The sequence below is a fragment of the Tupaia chinensis genome, unplaced genomic scaffold, assembly GCF_000334495.1.
Source record: "Tupaia chinensis unplaced genomic scaffold, TupChi_1.0 Scaffold000111_1, whole genome shotgun sequence".
Lineage (NCBI taxonomy): Eukaryota > Metazoa > Chordata > Mammalia > Scandentia > Tupaiidae > Tupaia > Tupaia belangeri.
In genome coordinates this window covers 64,968-82,687 of record NW_006159575.1, presented here as the reverse complement: position 1 = coordinate 82,687, position 17,720 = coordinate 64,968, and the positions used below count along the sequence as shown (strand labels likewise).

Below are 17,720 nucleotides of genomic sequence, written 5' to 3'. Positions count from 1 at the left end.
AGAACTTCGAGGGAGCTACAAGAAGTTCAAGGAAAATGCATATTAAGAAAAGACTTAGATGCACAGATTTCAGTTTTTTTTTTTCTGTCTGCACCAAAATAAGCTTGGAGTTGATTCCACTTTCCATGAACTTTTTTTTTTTTTTTTGGAGAGATTTTCACTGTAGTGTGCGTGCGCTCGCCAGACAGACAGAGAGAGACATAGAGACAGAAAGCGAGAAATCACCCCCCAGGGGGGATGGTCACGCCGCAATCCCTTCTCCTCCATTCTCCTCTCAGGATCTTGGGCACGCACGCACACGCGTGGAGGAGTCCGACCCGGTGAGGCCCCAGGATCTGTCTGAGCCCCCCGACCCCGGTGTGAGTTTTAAGCCACCGGGTCCGGGACACGAACTGCAGTAGACTACGTGGGAGTCCAGCGACATAGCCATTACGCTAACTGCTGGTTCCCAACTTTCCATGAACTTTTTAAAGTGCCCTCTTATTTAGTCTGCAGTTAACAAAGAGTACAGTGTTTGCTTAGGCACTAAGAATTTCAGTGTGTGACAGTACAATGTCATGTGTCTATTGAAGATGTGTGTTTGGTTCTTTTCGCTATCAAGTCACAAATGTTGGGTGATTGTCTAATATTTGCATACACTTTATTGCAATCGTATGCTCAACATTTAAAAAATTTGTGAACTTCAAGTAGAAGTTATTAAATCCTGAAATGTTATACACCATTGATGAGGATTTAAAAGAGCGTCACCTTTCAGTTACATGAAAGAATAGATCTTATCCTACCCTGTCTACAGATGATGAGTGCAAATCTTATAACACTAGTAAGAATCAAATTCCCTAAGACACCACGGTTTTTACCCACATCAAACTTTAAAAATAATTTTTTTTCACTTAACTTTATTATTATTAATATTTTAATTTGACCAGAGAGAGAGGGAAAGTGAGAAAGCCTTGAAGTTTCTAGATGAAATTTAGATTTATTCTAGATTCTTAGCATATGTTTGCTGGCTTTTCGAAAAATTGCTTATTTTTTTGAGAGGTTTTTGCTATAGGGCCTGGCACTTGGCAGAAAGAGAGAGAAAGAGAGACAGAAAGTGAGAAATCACCCCCCCGGGGGGATGGCCACGCTGCAATCCCTTCTTTTCTATTCTCCTCTCAGGATTTTGGGCACTTAAGCACATGTGCCCGGCGTGAGTTTAAGCCACCAGGTCTGGGACTCAAACATCGGTCGACTACATGGGAGTCCAGCAACATAGCCATTACGCCAACTACTGGTCCCAGATTTTAATTTTTTTTTTAAAGAATTAACTTATTTATTTTCATTTGTTGTTGTTATTTTTTAATTTGAGTAGTGAGAGACAGAGAGAGAAAGGGAAAGCAAGAAAGGAAGCCACCAGATCCAAGACTTGAACCATGGTCAGCCATGGGGGAATCCAGTGCCTTTAACCACCACGCCACCTGCTGGCCCTGCAATTAAATTTTGATGTAGAATTGGATTCTAGAAATCATAACAGGGGCCAGGAGGTAGTGCAGTGGTTAAGGTACTGGATTCCCATATGGTTGACAGTGATACAAGTCCCAGACCTGGCGGCTTGCTTTCTCTCTTTTTCTCTCTTACTCTTTCTAGCAAAATTTAAAAAACATAATAATAGTAATAATAATAAATAAAATAAATAATTCTTTAAAAAGAAATAGCAAATATGTTATGGTTCTTTATTTTATCATCTCCTTTCAGATTTTCCTATGGATTCTGGCAATGGAAACTGTAGAGGGGCAAGCAGTGGTGAGTATATCACTATCTTTCTGGTTTTCATTTGTGATTGGATTAATCTTTGATGTAACCTAGGTATTCCAGACTTATTTGGGGAGGTTTGTACCCTAAATTTAAAACGTAAACTTAAAAAGTTATTCTATCAGGCCAAGCAGGTGACGCAGTGGTTAAGATGCTGGACTTCCACATAGCCAAAAGCTGTTTGTGTCCCCCACCTAGCAACTTGAGAAACAGTGAGCATGAGTGTGCACATGACCAAAATCCTGAGAGGAAAATGAAGGGAAAGGGAATACAATGTGGCCATTCCCCTTTAGGGGTGATTTTTCACTTTCTTTGTCTCTGTGCCTTGCTCTGGCAAGTGCACAAGTTCTATGGCAAAAATCTAGAAAAAAAGAAAAAGAAAAAAATTGATCATCTATATTAATTTTATTTTTAAATTAACATGTAGTGAAATTAACCCTCTTTCTTGGTATAAAGTTCGGTTTTTATGAATTTCATGCATGTATAGATTCATGTGATTAGTACCACATTCAGGATATAGAATAATTTTATCACCCCCAAAACTCCCTCATGCTATGGCCCTTTATAATTACAAGTTTCCTCTTTCCTTAACCACTGGAAATTGCTGATTAGTTCTCTATCACCATAGTTTTTTTTTTTTTTTGAGAGGTTTTCGCTATAGGGCGCTTGCACTCGCCAGACAGAGAGAGACAGAAAGTGAGAAATCACCCCCCGGGGGGATGGCCACGCTGCAATCCCTTCTCCTCCATTCTCTTCCCGGGATCTTGGGCACACACGCACAAGCACCCGGCGTGAATTTTAAGCCACCGGGTCCAGGACGCAAACTGTGGTCAGCCATGTGGGAGTCTAGCACCCTTAATCACCACACCACCTGCTAGCCCTGGGGTTGGTAATTTCAATGTCAGGGTTTTTTTTTCTTTTTTTTGAGACGTTTTTGCTATAGGGCGTGTGCGCTCGCCAGACAGACAGAGAGAGACAGAGAGATAGAAAGTGAGAAATCACCCCCCAGGAGGGGTGGCCACACTGCAATCCCTTCTCCTCCATTCTCCTCTCGGGATCTTGGGCACGCACGCACACGTGCCCAGCGTGAGTTTTAAGCCACCAGGTCTGGGACGCGAACCGCGGTCGACTACATGGGAGTCCAGCGACATAGCCATTACGCTAACTGCTGGTCCCTCAATGTCAGTTTTATTACCAAAGCCTTTGTATCACTTTTCAGATTCATCTCATATGTGCACCACCTTGTGGCCAGTATGAGATCAGGACAAGGAGGTATTTCTTACTCACTTTTTAAAACCTGTGATACAGTACAGTCTTCCATGCCACGTTCACACACATGGAAGGGGTGAGCCCAGCAGTCATAAGTGACTTTCCAAAGCATTCCCCGACCTCCTCCTTCTCCGTGATCTCTCCACTGCATTCCAGGTTCTTAGAATGTCCCTTATGGTCCTATGACCAGAAGCTGGGGCTTTATTAATCCCACTCTGCGATTCATTTCAGCATCTGCGTCTGAGGTCAAGCAATGAGAGAAAACAGACAGCAATGGGGGTTTGCTTCAATTTCCTGGTACAACCAGTTTTCTATACAGGGTGGAAGGTTCTCCTCCATCAGAGTCCTAGGCTCGTAAGGTCTTCATTGCTGCAGCTGGTGCTGTTACCAGTGTCCTGGGATGGCGTGAGGGACAGAGTGCAAGAGAGTGGAGTGTCAGATGCTTCTCTAACTTCTTGAGTAGAACTACAGAGCTTCTCCTGCAGTATTCTCGGTGTGTATAACACCCAGTGCCAGGTTGAGCCTATGTTGGAACCAGACTGCTAGATACCAAAGAGGAAGAATGATGAGCCCACTATCATCAGTTTAATAGTACCGAGTTTCCCCCGAGTCTGTCCAGACATGCTTTAACATGGGAAAGAGAGAAGACATCAACAATACCGTAAGCAATATACAAAATAGTTGTATATTGTAAAACTGCCTAGAATGACTGGGTGTCTTCCTGGGGCCAGTGTTTACTGTTCCTCTTTTTAAGATGTTTTCCCATTCCTTGGTATAATGGTAGTGATAAAAACAAATAGGCAAAACTAAAGCTCATTCTGTTAGTGAAAAAATACTAACATATTCGAATGTTCTGAAAAAGCAATTATGATTTGTTCACATTCAAAATTTTATAGTCATGAGAAGTGTAACAGCTGAAGTTGATCATGCTAAAACAGGAAATGAGGAAGGCACAAAAACATTGTAACCCAAATAATGACCTCTCTCCAAAGTGTCAAGCTGTTTCTGTCTGGAATTTGGAAAAGAAATATTCACTTCAGTTAATTTATCCTTTGCCTCCAAGCTTAACCATTTTCTTTTCTTTCTTTCTTTTTCCTTTTCTTTCTTTTTTTTTTTTTTTTTTAAGGAGAAAATGATTCTAAGCAGCTCCCACTGTGTGTGTTTTATTTTAAATCCACTGTCGTAAAAGGAATACATCCCATTTCCATAGCACAGAATATGGACAAAAACAATTTTAGTTCTATTGGGTTACTTGGTCTGTCAAATCATATAAAATTAAGGCATATATTAAAATGATTCAATGAAAAGGTATGTTTTTTATTAAAATAATTCCAAACGCAATTCTTTTAATTTTCTATTTTGTGAGGGTGACCAGTTTATGAGTTTTTATACTGAAGACCACAAATTTCTCCAGTGAGGAGAGATATAGCTGGTAAATTCTGACGCTAATGAGCTCTATGAGCCCGACCAAATTACTTCTCTGGGTCTGTCTAGTATAAAGTTAGATTGTACAAATTACTTCTCTGGGTCTGTCTAGTATAAAGTTAGATTGTACTAACTTTTGAGTTCCTTTATGATATATCTTCAAATCAGGGAAATCTTAGCAGTTCCCCTAGTGTAAACTGAATACTCTCCCAGAGTTTTCACTCACCTCTTCTGACCCTATTTCTGAGGTGCCCCTGGGCCAACTCCTCTGGATAGCTCAGTGACTGGGGATTCTTGATTCCTATAGCTGCCGGGCCCACTCCATCCAGCCCACCGATAAAAAGAGGCTATGCTTGAGTAGTATATGCTTAGCTTGAGTGGTATAGACCCATTCTTTCTTTCCTTCTCTGAACTTTTTCCTCCTTTTGTCTTCTTACTGGTTTGGGGAAGGAATTCAGGTCTGTCCACTGCCCCTCCCCACCACCACCACACCATACACACACACACACACACACACACACACACACACTTTGGTGCAAATGTTTACTGATAATAGAGGCCTAATTAACTTAGGGCAACTGCTATACTTTAATGAAAAAATAGGATAGATAAATAGTATTTTTATAATTATAGAGAAGCTTACAACTATCAGGTTATTTTCATTATTTTGTAGCAGGAAATGAGGAAGGCACAATTCCTTGTTTGTACACATTGGTCTCATTTTGGCCAGTTTTTTTTCCTAAGCATTCTCCTCCTTGAGTTATTACCCAAATTGTCTTAGTTCTCCTCTTGTTCCCCAGCTGAGGGTTTGGCTTCTGTTCCTTTCTTCTCATTGTGATTTCTTCATTTGAGTTCATTCTATAAGTACATAGGCTGAATTACTACTTTTGTGGCTCTAGTTCTGACTGCTCTTCCAGGCAGACTACAAATTTTCCCTCCAACACACAACGCCTAACTAGATACCTTATTTGTACTTCAAATGTAGCATACTTAGTAACTAATCTTTCATTAAGAATTTCCTCTTTACGCCTTTCTTATTTAAAGTCACCATCCTTTACTATTCCGGCACTTAATCTCGATGGTTGATTTCAGTCCATTCACCCTATCATTCCTCAGAAACGAAATGAACATTTACTTGGGTCAGACACGCTGTGTGCCAAAGATGTGGAATGAAGACATGGGCCGGTGTCTGGACTTCTCTTTCTTCCACCTCCTTTCTATGTTACCTGGCATTGAGTAGACACATGGTCTCCTGAAGGCTGTGAAACTCATTTGGTCTTTCTGTTAACAGACATCTTTAGAGTGCATCACAAAACACAATACTTCAGATGTCTTGAGAGACAATAGGCAAAATTGCATTGACTCTTTCTATATTTTAGATATTCTGAGTGACTCTTGGATCCCCCAAAAACCTTGTGAAAGCAGCCTACTGGGAACCAGCAGTTAGCATAATGGCTATGTTGTTGGACTCCCTCGTAGTCGACCGCAGTTCGCATCCCGGACCCAGTGGCTTAAAATTCACGCTGGGCGCGTGTGCATGCATGCCCAAGATCCCGAGAGGAGAATGGAGGAGAAGGGATTGCGGCGTGACCATCCCCCCTGGGGGGTGATTTCTCACTTTCTGTCTCTCTGTCTCTGTCTGGCGAGCGCATGTGCCCTATAGTGAAAAAAACTCTCAAAAAAAAAAAAAATAAAATAAAGCAGCCTACTTAAAATTTTCCAAGGACATAAATCCTCAAGGAATACAGTGACTTTCCTTTTCTTATTAATAGAGTGTTATTTCTCCCAATCTTAAGCAATTCCTTTTACAGAGTGCAAATCACTATGAATTGAGTCCTTCATAACAATACTTGAGGTTTGTTTTTACAGCTAGGTTGAGAAATGTTAGTTTTGCTTTTTAAAGTCTTATTATATTAACTTATATAATATGGTTATAGTTATATAGTTCACCAGTCAACTTTATCACATTTTCCATATACTGCTCTAATTCAAAGTAAAATTTAATGATATTCTTTGCCCTGTGTACATGTTTAGGAAATAAATATTATTTGGGACATGTAACTAATGGCTGCTAAATCATGGCACACTTCATTTTATGGAAAAATGAAAAGAATGCCTTACATGAATTTTTATGTTAATAGTATTTCATTAAGGTATAATTTATTAATAGTAAAATGCACACATCTTAAATGTATGCCACATTGAATTTTAACAAATGTACCCACATAAGCATCACCCAGACTAAGCTAAAGAACATGTCCATCACTACTGGAAATTTCCTTGTACCCAGTCACTGACCTGACTCTGAGGCAAACACAGTTCTGATTTTTATTAACATAATTTGTGCTATCTGTTCTTCAGCTCTTTGTAAATAATGTCAGACTCTTTTTGGGTCTGGCTGCTTTTGCTCACCATACTATTTTTGAGATTTATCTATTTTACAATACCACAATAAGTTATTTTGTGCATAATCATTTGTTCATTGTCTGTGTCCTCTTCTGAATGAACTGTATTGACCATGAAGTGACCTTTATGCCTGTCACAAAGTCTGAAATGTAGCAGATGCCCAGTAAATACTTGTGGAATAAATTATTTAGTATGTAAGTAACTGAAAAGATTCAACAAATATTAGTTCTCTTTTCTTCCTTATATCCTATCTGGAGAAGCATGGATAACCCAGCTTGAGGAGTTAAAGTATGCTGTCGTTTCTGTAGAAAAAGAACAAATTCACTGATGTGATGAGTGTTAACAAATATTTAAAATTACTTAAGGGCATGCTCACAGACTCATTTTGTAGGGAGTTGAAAATACGGTCTGGGGGTTGGCAGGTAGCATGGTGATTAAGGCACTAGATTCCCACCTGGTCAACTTTGGTTTAAGTCCCAGACCTGGTGGTTTGCTTTCTCCCTCTCCCTCTCTCTTTATCCCTCTCTCTCTGGTTAAATTGAATAATAAATAAATAAATAAAATAAATAATTATTTTTAAAAATAAATTATTTTTTTAAAATTTTTTAATTATTATTTTAAAATAAATTATTTATTTATTTTTTTTAAAAAAGAAGATAAAGTTCAGGTCCGGGTTTCCATGAAGAAATCATAGTGAGAATATAGATTTCAAATCACGAAGATGAATTTTTTTGTATTTTAAAAAATGCGTTGTGATCAGCTCCTTTGTGTGTAAAAAGGAGGAATAGAGGCCAAGTGGCATGCCAGGCAAATGCCAGCCTCTAAAATATACAGAACACCTGGCACAAATTAAAATGATTTGAACCCAAATTTGATTAGAAATGGTCAGTCTTAAAAGAGTTACCGTGGTAATTGTAACACAGTAAGAATGATATATTCTTTATCTCCTCCCCTTCAGTTTTTGACAATAAATCCTGAACATAGATCTAAAATAGTTTCCTAGGAAGATATCCACTCAAAGATAGTGGAAGGTTACAGAGGTTTTGGAATCTTGTAAAGTTAAATATAGTCTTACAAATCTGGAGGAGATCCAAGAGCATTCAATTTCAAACAAAGGTCAGGGGTAGTTAGTATCACACTTAAGCTTGAACTCAGACAAGGTTGCATTAAATGGTGAAGTCCAATGAGTATCACGTTTTATGACAGTATTAGGTACTTAAAATTCTTTAGATTTTGTAAACCATATCACCCTTTAAAATACTGTTAGCTTCACATGTTTCCAATAAATGAGTCTATTTTTAATGAGTAAAACTGAATAAAGAAGGATGTGATCATTTCCTCCCTCTGCACTATGTTTATAAGGAGCCTCAATATTGGGACAGTGAGGCTGTTCCTTGCTTAGGTCCTGCGGGGTATGGTGGGGCATCTCCCCTGAGTGACAGACCAAGATCTTTGGAGCCCTGGGCATGTTCATTTTGGAGTAATAAGTAACTCATGCCTGTCTTGTGATAATAATGTCTTTTTTTTTCATTAGCAGAGAAATCACTGAGTCTAGGAGAGTGGCTGAAAGAATTGAGGGGGGGGGGACAAACAGATGGCATAATGGCTACTATCAGTGGACTCCCATGTAGTCGACCACGATTCGAGTCCTGGACCTGGTGGCTTAAACTCACACTGGGTGCGTGTGCATGCCTGCCCAAGATCCCAAGAGGAGAATGGAGGAGAAGGGATTGCGGCATGGCCATCCCCCCTGGGGGGTGATTTCTTGCTTGCTTTCTCTCTGTCTCTCTGGCAAATGCATGAGCCCTACAGCAAAAATCTCTCAAAAAAGAAAAAAAAAAAAGAATTGAGAGAAAGGGAGATGAGGGAGAATTGTTGAAGACAGTTTCCTGGTGGTAGCCTGTGTGTGCTTGTGGGTGTTTTATATATATATATATAGTCAAAGCTAACTCCTATTTATATGTATTTTCCCTTAGATAAGCACCAACGCAGACTAATTACACTGTAAGCTTTCTTCTCAGCACTGGAGTGCAAAAAAATCAGTGTCTACTGTTTTTTGTACAAAGCTCAGTAAACCGTAGGTTTCATTTAGCCATTGTAGAAACCACAACTTAAAAACTTTGTGCCATGGTGAAGCTGAAAAGGAAAGATGAGCAGAATGTAGCCCCAAGAGTAGTTGCTTGCCTCATTAGTAAGTAATAGTCTAGCTATGTCTATTTATGGTTGTGTACATAGCTATGTACATACGTATCCAAATCTTCCTTATATAATTTTTAAACTTCTACTTGGAAAGTTTTATGAAGTCCATTTGTTTATGCTTTATGTGAAGTCATATGGGTAATAGCATTTCATTATAGTCAATTCACTGACAGTAGCTATATTTTTTTTGCCAAGAATTTTTTATTAGAGTAATTACACATTTCTGGAAAATTTCAAATGTGTAGATAATTGGTCTAAATGCATTTTTTATGGATTTATTTTTAAATAGGAAAATGATAAGTTCATATCTATATATGAATAAAGATAATTTGTAAATCAAAGAGCATAGCATTTATTTCTTCAAAAGATATTCTAATCTTGGGATCAGCAGATGACGTAATGGTTAAGTTGCGGGGATCCCACATAGTCGACCTTGGTTCAAGTCAAGGACCTGCTGGCTTAAAACTCCCATTGGGAGTATGTGTGTGCGTGTGTCCAAAATCCTGGAGGGGAATGGAGGAGAAGGGATTGTAGTGTGGTCATCCCCCTTGGGAGGTGATTTCTTGCGTTCTCTGTCTTTCTAGAGAGTGTATGCCCCCTATAGCAAAAATCTCTCTAAAAGAAAAAAAAAAAAAATCTAACTTTAAGAATATTTCTCTTGGGGCCAGCAGGTGGCATAGTGATTAAGACACTGAACTCTCACATGGCTGATCACTGTTCAAGTCCTGGAACCACTGGCTTGAAACTCACTTTGGGAGCATGTACCTGCATGTCCAGAATCCCAGGAGGAGAATGGAGGAGAAGGGATTGTAGTATGGCCATCCACCCTCGGGGATGATTTCTCACTTTCTCTCTTAATGTCTTTCTCTCTCTCTGTTTCCAGCCAGTGCACATGCCCTATGGCAAGAATATTTCTCTGAAAAAATGTGTAACATTTGAGTACAAAACAACACAACTATACAAGTGATCAAGAGCCAGATAAATTTTTGTTTTTTTTTTAAATTATTTTATTTAACTTTATTTATTCATTTGCTTACTTATTTTCAATTTGGTCAGAGGGGGACAGAGAGAGAGAGAGAAAGAGAGAGAGAAAGCAAGCTGCCATGTCTGGATTCAAACCATGGTCGACCACATGGGAGTCCAGTGCCCTTAACTACCACACCACCTGCCAGTCCCTCATTTTCTTTTCTTTTTTTCTTTCTTTTTTTTTTTTTATGGAGAGGTTTTCGCTATAGGGCGCGTGCACTCGCCAGACAGACAGAGACAGAGAGACAGTGAGAAATCACCCCCCAGGGGGGATGGTCACGCCTCAATCCTTTCTCCTCCATTCTCCTCTCTGGATCTTGGGCACGCACGCACATGCGCCCAGCGTGAGTTTGAAGCCACTGGGTCTGGGATGCGAACCGCGGTCTACTACGTGGAGTCCAGCGACACAGCCATTACGCTAACTGCTGGTTCCCTCCTCATTTTCTTTTAAATGGGAATATAAATGCTTTGCTAATAAGAAAGTTGATGTTGGAGTAGCCTTCAAAATAGCAACAATAGCTAATTAGGTAAGCAACTCTACTCTTGGAGCTACATTTTGCTCATCTGTCTTTTTTGGCTTCACCATGGCACAAAGTCTTTCAGTTTTGTTTCTACAATGGCAAAATGAAACCTACTGTTTTCTGAGCTGTGTATTGAATACATCAGATACTGATTTTCCTTGTACTCCAGTGCTGAGAAGAAAGCTTACAGTGTAATTAGTCTGTGTTGGTGCTTATCAAAGGGAAAATCCATATTGTTCATTGGGCTGAAACCTTGACTTCACAGAAGTCATCTATAGTGGCCCACCTGAGGTGGCACAGGCAGTAGGGCTCCACCACACAATGCTGGAGCCATATAGAAACACCTGGGGTTCAAACCTGGTTGAATAAATATGTGGGTGTACCTGCCCAGGGACCCTGTCTGGTTGTAAGGCTGAGGAGAAAACTGTGTCATGATAAGACCCTGCCAAGACACTTGTCTCTCCTTGTCTCTTACCTTACCTTCTCCCTCTTTCTGTCATGAAAAACAAATGAAAACTTACTAAAAATCCTGCAGAGGCCCCACTGCAGTAATGTGGGCTATTAAGATGCTGCCATTTTGCAGGCTGGGACCATGGGGAGCACAGGATTAGGTTCCAGCCCATCCTAAAGAACCCAAGTGGTAGCACACACCTGCAGTCCCAGCTACTCAGGAGGCTGAGACAAGAAGATCATGACACAGTGAGACCCTGTCTAAAATATCACACAAACACACGTATTCATGCACACCACGAAAAATAAATAAAGAATCTGCAGAACAGGGAATGTCCCAAATGTACCCTGAGAAACTCACTTTTCTCATGGACAGGAGCAGCAATTGCTGCTACCTACCCCAACATTTATTTGTAGAACTTAAAGCAGGCAGGTAGGGAGTTATTCTCCATAGGACTGCTACTTTAAAACATTATCTGGGGACCAGCAGTTAGCATAATGGTTATGTCGCTGGACTCCCATGTAGTCGACTGTGGTTCGCGTCCCAGGCCCAGTGGCTTAAAACCCCGGGCGCGTGTGCATGCATGCCCAAGATCCCGGGAGGAGAAGGGATTGCGGCATGGCCATCCCCCCTGGGGGGTGATTTCTCACTTTCTGTCTCTGTCTGTCTGGCGAGCGCATGCGCCCTATAGTGAAAACCTCTCAACAAAACAAAACAAAACAAAACAACATTATCTACAGGTCCACCAGAAATAAAATGTATTTTGATCAAAAATACATTATTAAGAGGTCAACAAAAGTTTCTGCCTTTTCTTAGTCTTCATGCTAATTTAAAACACCTTTTAAACAAAACTTTTTTTGGCCCAGTTCTATTGCCTGAAGGTTAAGGCATCCAGATTGTGCATGACTGACCCAGCAGTTCAAGACTCTGATGTGGTGTTTTGAAAAACGCACAGGATATTAGGTTTGCATTCCCAAAATCCTCACAGAAGAGTGAAATGGAGGAGAAGGGATGGAGGCATAACCATCCTCATGGGGGGTGCTTTCTCCTCTTTTTTCTCTCTGTCTCTCTCTGGCAAACACACACTCTCGCTAGGAAAACAAAACACAACATTTTTTTTGTTGGCTTTCTTTCTCTAATTCATGGGTACTTTTTTCTTTCTTCTATATCTAAATAGAAAAAACAATACTACTTAATCTTCTGTAAAGTTTTTCCAGAGATACTATTTTAAAGAAATCTTTGCATACAATAAAATATTTTCTATGGTAATTGTGTTTTATTTTCTATTTTCATATTGACTTCTCTGACAACTTTTAATGTGATGACTTTTTTTTTTTGGAGAGGCTTTTGCTATAGGGTGTGGGTGCTCGCCAGAAAGACAGAGAGGCAGAGAGACAGAAAGCAAGAAATCAGTCCCCAGGGGGGATGGCCACGCCACAATCCCTTCTCCTCCGTTCTCCTCTTGGGATCTTGGGCACGCACGCACATGCTCCTGTGGTTGACTACATGGAAGTCCAGTGACATAGCCATTATGCCAACTGCTGGTCCCAGTGACATGTATTTTTTAGCTGAGTAATCTTAGCAGTGCAGCTCTTCTATAAAAACTATAATAATCTACTTTCTAAGGTGTAGATGTTCTATAGATAGAACATTTCGAGATAATAAGAACTGTATGACATATATCTGTATATAAAATATGTGTTCTGGTATAACCAGATTCTTTTTCTTTATGAGAGACAGGAAGAGAGAGAGAGAGACAGACATTTGTGTCATAATATTCCTTCCCCAGTATCCCAACTTGCTAGATTGTATATAGGTGCATATAACTTTGCTGGGAATGTTCAGGTTGCCCTGGGAACTAGACCTAGGCCTCCCATAGAGCTTCCAGCCTCCCAAGCAGTGGCACTACTTCTGTGCCACCATGGCAGGAATCACTATATATATATATATATTTTTTTTTTTGAGAGGTTTTTGCTAAAAGGCGTGAGCCCTCACCAGAAAGAGAAAGAAAGAGAAACAGAAAGCGAGAAATCACCCCCCCAGGGGGATGGCCATGCCACAATCCCTTTTCCTCCATTCTCCTTTTGGGATCTTGGGCACGCATGCACATGCGTCAGGCATTAGTTTAAGGCACCAGGTCCAGGACTCAAACTGCAGTCGACTACATGGGAGTCCAGCGACGTAGTCATTATGCCATCTGCTGGTCCCTAGACATTTTTTAAACATAGAATTTCTCTTTTGAAAATATATGCATAATATTTCATCCAAGAAGAGTAAAAGTACCATCGAGGTAAAGGGCAGCTATTTATTCTACCTAGAGAAGGGACTCACTACCTCTTTTTTTAAGACTTTCATGACTTTAATTGATTGTATTAACACTTGCTATTTTTCTTGAGTCACTTCCAGATCTAGGAGCTACTCTGGGAGGACTGTTATGTGCTCTGTAAAAGGAATATAAGCAAGGTAGAAGTCACAGGGGTAAACCAGCTACCTGTGCATGACCAGAAACTGCTGTTCATAGGCATCTGCTCCACTTCTATCCACACTCATGTGCCCCTTTCAGGATTCAGAGGTCATGCTCTTACCATGTGTGGGGGGTGAATAGTGTTTCCTTAGGATTTGGGGTGTTTGCTCAACAGTGGGGACACATGAGCATTACTGACATCAAATAACTAGGTGATGTAGATAGAAAAACATGAATGGAGTTTCAGGCAAAAGAGATCAGACACACAGGGTTACAAAGAGTCAAATTTGCCGCATTCAGATCTAGTCCTATCAAAACTGTAAGTAAACAAAAGAAAGCTAATATTGAAAATTTATAATTAAAATGTATTTTTCAGAACGCTGCAAATGTAAGCCCATTAGAGCCACTCAGAAGACCTACTTCCGGAACAATTACAACTATGGTAAGGATCACTTCATGGTTGACTTATAAGCTGCTGTGTTGAGAAAGGGGTGCGTTGTGTGTGTGTGTGTGTATGTGTGTGTGCGCATGTAAAACGAGTACAGCATTTTAAGAATATGCTTGGCAATAAATGAGGAAGGACATCTTCTAAGAGCATAGTTTCCCTGTCCCAATCAGTGATAATATTGGGCCATCGGAAAAGTCATGACGTATTTTTTATGCTTTTCTAGGCAAAAATGTGTCAGGACTTTTCTGACAACCCAATAATTCATGCAAATAGGATTTTTTCTTTCTTTCTTTTCTTTTCTTTTTTTTTTTTTAGGATTTTGCCACAGGGTACATGCTCACTGGAGAAAGAAAGATACAGGGGAAGGGAAAGTGAGAAATCACCCCCCGGGAATGGCCACACCATAATCACTTTTCTATTCTCTTCTCAGGACTTTTGGGCATGCATGCACACATGCCCAGTGTGATTTTCAAGCCACCAAGTCCAGGTCTCAAACTGTTGTCAGCCATGTGGGAATCCAGTGCCTTAACCACCACATCACCTGTGGGCCCTAATGGACAGAATTCTTAACAATACTTGATACATAGGCTCCCTGCCCCAGTCAATTACGTTTCACAGAAACAAAATTCTTAACAACACTTGGTAGTGTTAAGGACTGGAAGTGATTAGGGCTGCGTAGGTCATCAGCTGTGCTTCATCCAGATGAGTGAAATAGCACTTTGGCGCACAAGGAACAGTGATAGTTAAATGTGCTCTCTTCAGTGAGTTTATTCCATGAAAAACACTGACAGAGTTGGAAAGTACTAGTTACACAAGTTGTTGAGAGTCAATGAAGGGGGTAATTCGTTATCTAGCTTGATCTATAAATTTCACAGTCTGATAAACTGAATACTAATGGAAGAGCCAATAATCTCAATGTGGTTGACAAACTTACTTGACAGGTGAGAAAGCCTACTGATTTTTGTTTGTTTTGACCAGGAATTGTGCTGACTGTTTTTCACATACTATCTTATTTAATGTTCTCAATTGTCCCATGAAATGTGTTATTATCCTAATTTTATCAATGGTCATTGAACCTAAGTTGTCCTTTCATTGATTATAATGTACTTTTGAGTACAGGTGTGTTTCAGAGTCATAAATATTAATTATCATGTTTAGAAGGGCCAATTAATAGTTTTCAAGTTGATAAATAAGGGACTAATTGATATTTACTGTATCCTATAGGTATTTGTGTTTTATTTATTTTCTGTTTCTATGTAATTAATAAAGGCCCTTTGCTATCTCTGTAGAAGATTGTTGATGCTGAGTCAGTGAGTAAACATACAGAGTAAATAGACTTTTTTAAGAATTATTATTTTATTCAACTTTATTATTATTATTATTACTATTATTGTTATTAAATTTGATCAGAGAAAGACAGGGAGAGAGGAAAACTGAGAAAGCAAGCCACCAGGTCTGGGCCTTAAACTGCAGTTAGCCATGTGGGAGTCTAGTGTCTTTAACTACCAAGCCACCTGCCAACCTAAGACTAAATAGACTTTTAAAGTAAACTTTCTTATTTAAAATGATAGTTTTTAAAAAATAGTTATTTATTAATTATTATTATTATTTTTAAAAATTTGACCAGAGAGAGAGGGAAGATGAAAAAGCATACTGCGAGGTCTGGGACTTGAACCACAGTAGGCAATGTGGGAGTCTGACAGTTTTACCACCACACTACCTCCCAGCCTCAAAATGAGTTTTTAAAGTTGTGTTTACCTACCCTATTTTATAAGCTATATAGGGCAGATGTATTTCTACTTCTATATTTTTAGGAGTTGGAAGAAGAAAAATTAGTAAAATTTCTATAAGGGCAATCTTCAATATCTTTGAAAATACTGTGTATTTAAAAGTATAAAATTGAAAACTCTTGGTGGTGTTAAATCTCAAAATAAATGCTCTTACTTTCTCAAATTTTTCTTCAATGGAATCAATTTTTTTTTGGGGGGGGGAGGTTTTTGCTATAGGGCACGTGCACTCGCCAGAAAGACAGAGAGACAGAAAGTGAGAAATCAGCCCCCCCCTGGGGAGATGGCCACACCACAATCTCTTCTCCTCCGTTCTCCTCTCAGGATCTTGGGCACGCACGCACATGTGCCCGGCATGAATTTTAAGCCACCTGGTCTGGAACTCGAACCATGGTCAACTACATGGTCAACTAATGGCGACATAGCCATTACACTAACTGCTGGTCTCCAATGGAATTAATTTTTATTCTTTGCTTATTATTCATCTTTTGAAAAATCTGACTTCTCTCAGTCAATGATGATGTACTTTACAGGATTATAAGGTCATATTCATATAAAAAGTTAAACGCATGACTGGTTTTCTCAAGACCTATTCTTATATAAATTGAAAGAGAAACCTCAGGAAAAAGGAGGCTTTAATTCTTAGGACAGTAGTTTTTAAAAATATTTATTTAGTTATTTATTTTACTTGTTATTATTTATTTTTATTTAATTTTACCAGAGAGAGAGAAAGGGAAAGTGAGAAAGGAAGCCACCAGGTCTGGAACTTGAACCAGAACCACAGTCAGCCATGTGGGAGTCCAGCACCTCAACCCCCACTCCACCTGCCAGCTCCAAGACAGTAGCTTTTTAAGATTGAAAAATGCTATGTGGACTTTTAAGTATTAAACTAAAAATAAAAACATAATAAAAACAGTATATCATAGAAACCTAAGTGTTTGTATTAATTTTTATCATCTTATAAATTTTTACTTTATCTGAATTCCTTAGTGCTGCAGTGGTTGGTGCTATTGTTTGTTTGTTTGCTATAAGGCATGTGTGCTTGCCAGAGGGACAGAGAGACAGAAACTGAGAATCACCCCCTAGGGGGATGGCCATGCCACAATCCCTTTTCCTCCAATTCTTCTCTCAGGATTTTGGCATGCAAGCACACATGCACAGTGTGTTTTAAGCCACCTGGTCTAGGACTCGAGCTGTGGTTGACTACGTGGGAGTCCAGCAACAAAAACATTACACTATCTGCTGGTCCTGGTGCTATTATTTTTATTTAAAGTTAAGATACTAGTGATTATAAGTCCTAGAAAGAGATGCTCTGCTGAGTGAACATTATGAAATAAAAATGGGATATGGATCTTCATATAGTCAAATCATAACCGTGTTGTGTTTAGTTTATGGGCAACTGTGACCTAACTACTTCTTTGGGAAAAGCAGGCATTCAAACAATTAAAGGGAAAGAAAAAAGGGAATATATTTTCACTTTCACATTATGTTGATTTCTGTCTTATACTTGTGTGTCTGTTGAGGAAATGAAGGTGGGAGGGGAGCAATCAGTAATTCCAACAAAACCTCTGCTTTCTTCAGAGTCAATTCTGTTAAAACCTCTAGCACTTTGACCAAATTACTTGGATAATAAAGCAGGTCTAGTAGAGAGCTATTTATTTTGGAATGGATGCCTGTGCTAAACATTTCTAGTGAAAACAGTAGACATACTGGGTAAATAAATCATTATTTGAGAACCTTTGTATCATTCACTAATCCCTAGTAGTTGATGGATGCTATGAAGCCCATCACTTAATCCAGGACAGAAAAATGTCTGCTAGCTGGGCTTGAGAATTTGTCATCTGATTCTTCCAAATGACATTTCAACAAGGGCAAGCTTATCTTTTGTTGTAATACAAAATACAGCTCAGACGGAAAGGAACTCCCCTTGCAA

The 17,720-nt window shown here is 39.4% G+C and overlaps 1 protein-coding gene across 1 annotated transcript in view; it reads left to right on the top strand.

Moving 5' to 3' along the window:
* Nucleotides 1–17,720, top strand: part of FRZB (frizzled related protein) — a 36,163-nt gene that overhangs the window by 10,430 nt on the left and 8,013 nt on the right. Inside the window, exons 2-3 of the mRNA XM_006143834.3 lie at nt 1,735–1,782; nt 13,929–13,994. Coding sequence (XP_006143896.1) covers nt 1,735–1,782; nt 13,929–13,994 — 114 coding nt within the window. The remainder of the gene's footprint in view (nt 1–1,734; nt 1,783–13,928; nt 13,995–17,720) is intronic.